Source organism: Nicotiana sylvestris, chromosome 10 (assembly GCF_000393655.2).
Source record: "Nicotiana sylvestris chromosome 10, ASM39365v2, whole genome shotgun sequence".
Taxonomy (NCBI): domain Eukaryota; kingdom Viridiplantae; phylum Streptophyta; class Magnoliopsida; order Solanales; family Solanaceae; genus Nicotiana; species Nicotiana sylvestris.
The window spans coordinates 92,127,278-92,134,590 of NC_091066.1; the positions used below are offsets into that span (position 1 = coordinate 92,127,278).

The following is a 7,313-nucleotide window of genomic DNA, read 5'->3' on the forward strand; positions in this document are numbered from 1 at the left end:
AGTGTTCTATCATAGTTCCAGTCAACAAGTAAGAGTAGAGATAGTCAATGACACATAAGAAACGATCACCACAAAATGTATACGATATAAATCACACAGGGTAGTGATGTGCCGTAGAATTTTGACACTTTTGATACTAATTACGTAGGCTTTAGCTCGTCTTTTAAAGAATTTTTAGTTATTCCTTATGTTTTTTGGTGTTTTGTAGTGTACGAGACTTGAAGAACCAAAAACACGAAAAAAAAGTCAAAAACCCATAAAGGGCAGAAATGCGGCAAGTTTGCGACCGCGAAAGTGATATTCAGACCGCAAACCTACCACAGACTGAAGCAGGTTTTTCAGCTATTGAAGGGAAGAATATGCGGTCCATTATGCGGTCAGATAACACTTCTGCGGACCGCATAATGACCGGACAATTGCAATTGGGGATATTGCTTGAGCACTTTGCGATGAAGTCTGTGGTCACATAATCACTATGCAGACCGCATAATGGAAACGTGATAGAGAACTGGGCAACTGAGCGTGCGATCATGCAGTGAACCTTGTAAATATACGTACTACAAACTTGGTCTGCGACCATTCTGCGGTCGCATATGGGTTCTACAAGGGTATTTTTGTCCAACTTTGACCCCGACTTTTGGTCCACCATAAATAGATTTACTAGGGTTTTTGTGGGACATCTTGTCTGAAAAAGAGGCTACGTTAAAGGCATTGATTACACTATTATTTTGGAAGCTTTTTAAGAGAGAATCTTGTATCTTTGTAAGCTTTATGATTTTATTTATTGCTTTGTTTTTGGATTCTAGTATGAGTAGCTAGTTTTAAATACTAAGGTTGTGGACCCTAAATGGGTGTAATGTTAATGGATGTTTAACATTAAATATATATATAATGGTTGGTTGATATTTATTCATTTCTTATGCTTCATTTATTGTTGGTGGTTGCAAACATTAACTAATTCCATTTGACTCTTTCTTTACTTGAAAAAGTGGGTTAGGTTTTGGTAGAATTGAATATCAAGAACTCAAGGCTTTAAACCTTGTTTAATAGAATCGCTTAGAAATAAGTGGGTTCTACTTAGCATAAATTGGTTATTCTTAATTGCAACTCTTTTATATTTGGGAAAATCATAAAGAGAAAATACTACCCAACTATTGGAAAGTATTTGGTTGTCATTTCGAAACTATTTGCATATCAAATGACCTTCCAATAGAAATATATCATATTAACACCGATCTCATTACATTTTATTAATAGGGACACAACCTTGGTTTCGTCAATCAAATTACTTACATTCTCACAACAAAATATTTATATTGTTAATTCACAATTACAGTATTCTCTTTTTAAGCTAAAGGAGCAGAATTACGACTTAAGTGAAGTTTCACACTATTCAAGTAACCTTTTCACACCTATTCCCTATGGGATTCAACCCCAACCTTGTTGGGTTATTATATTTAACATCGACCACCTTACACTATTTGTTTAAGTGTAATTTAAGCGTATCAAATTTTGGCGTCGTTGCTGGGGAGGTAAGGAAATGGATCCAAAATCTACAACCTAATTCCATTCATTCTTGGCCTGAACTCGTTCGAGCTTTCCTAGCTAAATGGTTCCCCCAAAGCAAGAAGTCTGAGCTCCGGGATAAAAAAAATTCAAGCAATTACTGGGAGAACGCCTACATGAGGCATGGGATCGATTCAAGCTATATTTAGTGATGTCGTCGAACTATGGTTTTTCGGATACTATCTTGTTGGAGAAATTTTACATGATCTTGGATCCTATGAATCAATATATAGCCAAAAATGCAGTTGATGGATCTTTTATGGATAAAACATTTGCGAGGATCATACAAATCCTTGACAAAATGGCAAAACATAACCAAGCTTGGCACTCAGAGAACACCACGGGTGGAATTGCATATGGTACTCCTTCCTTGATCAACATGATTAAGGAGAACCATGAAAGAGAACAAGTAATTGTCGGGCTTTCCACCAACGTCAATGTGTTGACGAAGGTGTTCACTGAAAGCCAAACAAAAAAGGTGAACGTAGTGGAAGATGTTCAACCCACATCAAATGAGGATTATGCGGAAGCAAATTATGTCAACAACTCTCAATGAGGTTATCAAAGGCAACCCTACCAAGGTTCAGGACAACAAAACCAATGGAGGCCTAACCCGCAAGGGCAAGGCAACAAACAGTGGCGAAATGACCAAAGTAGTTCAAATCAAGGGAATTGGAGTAACAACAACTTTTCAAATCGAGGGGTTCAAACCCCTATGTTTCACCAAAGGGGCAATATTCCAACTCTCCGCATTGGAAGGAAAGTTCTTCAAGTGATTCCATGTTGGAAAATATGCTTGAACAAGTATTGCAAAATCAAGAAAGATCCAACACTTCAATGAAGAATATGACAGAGCTTGTAGGTTCTCATACCGCATCTATTCAAAAGTTGGAAATGCAAATGAGGGATCTCTCAAGAGAGAAAAATCCGAAGCAAAAAGGCACACCCCCAAGTGAAACAATTTTAAACCCAAAAGGTAGTGGGAGCGGTCCAACTTCTCATTGTATGTCAATCATAACTCGGAGTGGGAAAATACTTCAAGGAGAGAATGAACAAGCAGTCGAAGTGGAAGATTTTGAACAAGAAGTTGAGGTATGAGTTGAGGTTCCAATTGTTGTTGAAGCTGAAAAATTCCCATAGGAGGTGAAAATTCAAGAAGTGAATCGGGAAGAGGTTAAGGAAAAGGTGGAAGAGATACCAAAAACTCTAGCACCAATTCCTAGACCTCCTCTTCCTTTTCCTCAAATACTTGCTAGGAAGGTTGATGATAGCAAACTCGAGAAGTTCTATGACATTCTCAAGCAATTATTGGTGAATAGTCCATTTGTGGAAGCATTTCAAGAGATGTCGGGTTTTGCTAAGTATTTGAAAGACTTGATCATCAAGAAGAAAACCACCAAGAATGAAGTGGTGAATGTGACTCGCCAGTTTAGTTACATCATTGCAACGACCACCGTGCAAAAGAAAGAAGGCCCGGGAGCTTTCACCATTCCATGCACTATTGGGTTATGTAATTTTACAAGAGCTCTTTGTGATAATGGGGCTAGAATAAACTTAATGCCTCTTGCTATTTACAAGCAACAGGGTTAGGTATGCCGAGGCCTATAAGTATGAGGTTGCAAATGACCGATCATTCAATAGAGAGACCGGTGGGTATTGTTGATGATGTTTTTGTGAAAGTGGGGAAGTTCCTCCTTTCCACCGATTTTGTGATCCTCGATTGTGCTGTTGATAAAGAAATCCCTATCATCTTAGGAAGACCATTCCTTGCTACCGGAAGAGAACTTATGGATTCGAAATGAAACGAGATCAAGTTCCGAGTCAATGACGAAGAGGTTACCTTTCAAGCGAGTAAGGGTATGAAGTTGCCACATGCATATGAAAGCATCTTGTTCATTAATGTTGTCGATGAGGTAGAAGATGCAATCGAGATGAAGATGGAAGAAAAATGCCTTGGTGAGGCGTTGGCGGCTATTTTGGTGAACTTTGATGGTGAAGAGATGGAGGGGTACATGGAATCGGTGAATGCATTAGAAGGACTTAGGTCCTACACTTATGCACCAAAGAAACTTTCTCTTGACTTAGAGAATAGAGACATTCCTCCCCCAAGCCTTCAATTATTGAGAGGCCACAACTTGAGCTCAAGCCACTTCCACCGCACTTAAGGTATAAATTCCTTTGCTCTAATGAAACTCTACCAGTAATTGTTTCTTCTTTGTTGAATGATGTGTAGGTAGAACACTTGTTGAATGTCCTGAGGAAGCACATACAAGCCATTTGGTGGACAATTGCGGACATCCGAGGTATTCCCACTGGAATTTGTGAGCACAAGACACAATTATAGCAAGAGAGCAAACCAAGCATGGAGCATCAAAGAAGGTTAAACCCTTCCATGCAAGAGGTGGTAAAGAAAGAAATCATCAAATGGTTAGATGCCAGAGTAGTCTACCCCATTGCCGATAGTTCTTAGGTGAGTCTGATGCAATGTGTGCCAAAGAAAGAAGGCATGACCATGATTCAAAACGACAAAAATGAGCTCATCCCAATGAGAACAGTGACCGGGTGGATAGTTTGCATGGACTACCGAAAGCTAAATAGTGCTACTTGCAAGGACCATTTCCCTATGCCTTTTATTGATCAAATGCTTGATCGGCTAGCGGGAAGGTCATTCTATTGCTTCTTGGATGGGTATTCCGGCTATAACCAAATCAACATCGCCTTAGAAGATCAAGATAAAACAACATTCATATGCCCGTATGGGACCATTGCCTTTAGCCGTATGCCATTTGGGCTATGCAATGCCCCGACTACCTTTCAACGGTGCATGATGTCAATATTCTCAAACATGGTGGAAGATTTCCTAGAGGTGTTTATGGGTGACTTCTCTATAGTGGGTGACTCCTTTGAGCATTGCCTTGACAACCTGAGACAAGTGCTCAAAAGATGTGAAAAAACCAACCTTTTGCTAAACTAGGAAAAGTGCCACTTCATGGTGGACGAGGGCATTGTTTTGGGCCACAAAATTTCCAAACAAGGCATAGAGGTTGATCGGGCAAAGATTGAAATCATTTCCAAGCTTCCTCCACCCACTTCAATAAAAGGTGTTCGAAGCTTTTTGGGGCATGACAATTTCTATAGGCATTTTATCAAGGACTTCTCCAAAATTGCAAATCCCATATGCAAGATCCATGAAAAAGATGCAAAGTTTGTGTTTGATGAGAAGTGTCTCAAAGCTTTTGAGGAATTGAAAGAAAATCTCACCACGGAACCTATTATTGTCACACCTGATTGGTCCCTTCCATTTGAACTCATGTGTGACGCCAGTGGTGTAGCTATTGGGGTGGTATTTGGTCAACGGTATAACAAGATCCTTCATCCTGTCTACTATTCAAGTAAGACACTCAAATGGATCACAAATGAATTACGCTGTGACTGAGCAAGAGTTGTTTGCCATTGTCTATGCTTTTGAAAAATTCCGGGCCTATTTGTTGGGATCCAAAGTGATAGTTTACACCGATCATGCTTCTCTCCGCTATCTTATGGCAAAGAAAGATGCTAAACCAAGATTGATTAGGTGGGTTCTTTTATTGCAAGAGTTTGACTTTGAAGTCAAGGATCGCAGAGGGATAGAAAATCAAGTTGCGGATCACCTATCTAGGCTTGAAGAGACAGGGAGACAAAAAGAAGACCTTGAAATTAATGATGCCTTCCCAGATGAGCACATATTGGCATTGTCTAGCACATTCGCTCCTTGGTATGCTGACATCGCTAACTTTTTGGTTAGTGACCTTGTTCCCAACGGATTGGAAGCTTATCAAAAGAAAAAGTTCTTGCGGGAGTGTAGGCAATACTATTGGGAGGAACCCTTTCTGTTCACTATTTGTGTCGACAACATCATTCGGCGATGTGTTCCGGAAGATGAGGTAATGTCAATTCTTAAGGCATGCCATGACTCCCCGATTGGGGGCCATCATGGAGGAAATCGTACTACGACAAAAGTGCTTGAATGTGGCTATTATTGGCCATTGATCTACCAAGACTCAAATCAAATGGTCAAGGCATGTGATTAATGTCAAAGATAACGGTCAATTTCTAAAAGACATGAGATGCCTATGAACTTTGTAATGGGGGTCAAGATCTTTGATGTGTGGGGGGTAGATTTCATGGGTTCCTTCGTGAGATCTTATGGCATAACATATATCTTGGTGGCTATGGACTATGTCTCCAAATGGGTCAAGGCAATCTCCTTGCCCAACAATGAGGCAAGGAGTGTGACCACTTTCTTGAAAAAGAACATATTCACGCGATTTGGTACCCCCAGGGCCATCCTTAGCGATGGTGGTTCTCACTTTTGCAACAAGTCCTTCACCGGGCTGCTTGAAAAGTACGAAGTCAAGCACAAAGTGGTCACACCTTATCATCCTCAGTCGAGTGGCCAAGTTGAAGTTTCCAACAGGAAGATCAAAAACATCCTAGCAAAAACAGTTAATGCAAACAGGACTTCCTGGTCAAGGAAGCTAGATGATGTGTTATGGGCATATCGCACACCATTTAAGACTCCTATTGGCACCTCACCGTACTGGTTGGTTTTTGGTAAGGCGTGTCACTTGCCAGTGGAGCTTGAACACAAAGCCATGTGGGCATTGAAAAAGTTAAATCTTGATTGGGCCGAAGCTACTAACCTAAGAATGACACAACTCAATTAGATGGAAGAATTCCATCTTCATGCCTATGATAGTGCAGCCATGTATAAGGAGAGAATGAAATTTGTTCGTGACAAGAAGATTTTGAAGCAGGAATTCAAATCCGGAGACTTGGTCTTACTCTTCAACCCAAAACTCAAGTTATTTTCGGACAAGCTCAATTCCACATGGTCTAGCCCGTTCAAAGTTGTGAATGTGTCCCCCTATGGTGCTATTGAATTGGAGTCAGAGGATGGAACTCGAACTTTCAAAGTAAAGGGCCAACGGGTCAAGCATTACCTCGGTACCACTAGAGAAAGTCATTTGACAGAACAATTACTCTCAAGGATAGTCCTACACCAGCACCCACCACTGAGTAGCCCAAAATAGGGTCAACATCGTCATGTCGCGATGTTAAATCAAGCGCTTTTTGGGAGGCAACCCATGTGTTGTAACAATCTTTTGTTAGATTTTTAATTTCTGTAGGTTTAGTTGTTAGTGTTGAGAGTTTGACTTGTGTGTTAGAATGCAGGTAGTTCAAAATACAATGAAACAGGGTGCAAGGACCGAGGAGAATAAAGAAAAGAAGGACTCGTGGTCTACGGAAACTATGCGGTTGCATAATGGCTATGCAGACTGCATAGTGGTCGCAGACACAGTCAGAAAAAAATGCAAATTTGCTATTTAAAAATGTGGTGGGATTTATATTTCTACGGCCTGCATAATAGTTATGTGACCGCAGAATGCATTGCGAAATGAAGTTGAGCGACCCAGCCACTAACTCATCGCATAACACATATGTGACTACATAATGTATTATGCGGTCCACCTGTCCGCCGCAAAACCTAAACCCTAATCCTTTCGCATGTCATTCACACATCCTCACTCTCACTCACACACAAGCACCGCACAATACTAACAAAATCCAAAAACACAAAAAAATAGAGAAGAACAAGAAAAGTTTAAACACACAAAATCAGAAGGGGGGGGGGATCGGAGTTGCAGAAGCACTCACCTAGTTCACATCTCAGAACAATTTCTTCACTTTCTTAGACATCTGGTATG

General features: G+C 40.5%; 2 protein-coding genes across 2 annotated transcripts; both read left to right on the forward strand.

Annotated features, from left to right (window-relative positions):
• The first annotated feature begins 2,358 nt into the window (after positions 1-2,358).
• Positions 2,359-3,156, forward strand: LOC138879679 (uncharacterized). The gene is made up of 2 exons (XM_070159301.1): positions 2,359-2,658; positions 2,707-3,156. Exons 1-2 carry the CDS (start codon positions 2,359-2,361, stop codon positions 3,154-3,156), a joined length of 750 nt encoding a protein of 249 aa, XP_070015402.1.
• A 3,116-nt stretch (positions 3,157-6,272) lies between these two features.
• LOC138879680 (uncharacterized) lies at positions 6,273-6,936 on the forward strand. The gene is made up of 2 exons (XM_070159302.1): positions 6,273-6,521; positions 6,781-6,936. The coding sequence occupies exons 1-2, from the start codon at positions 6,273-6,275 to the stop codon at positions 6,934-6,936; spliced, it is 405 nt and encodes a 134-aa protein (XP_070015403.1).
• Positions 6,937-7,313: the final 377 nt, after the last annotated feature.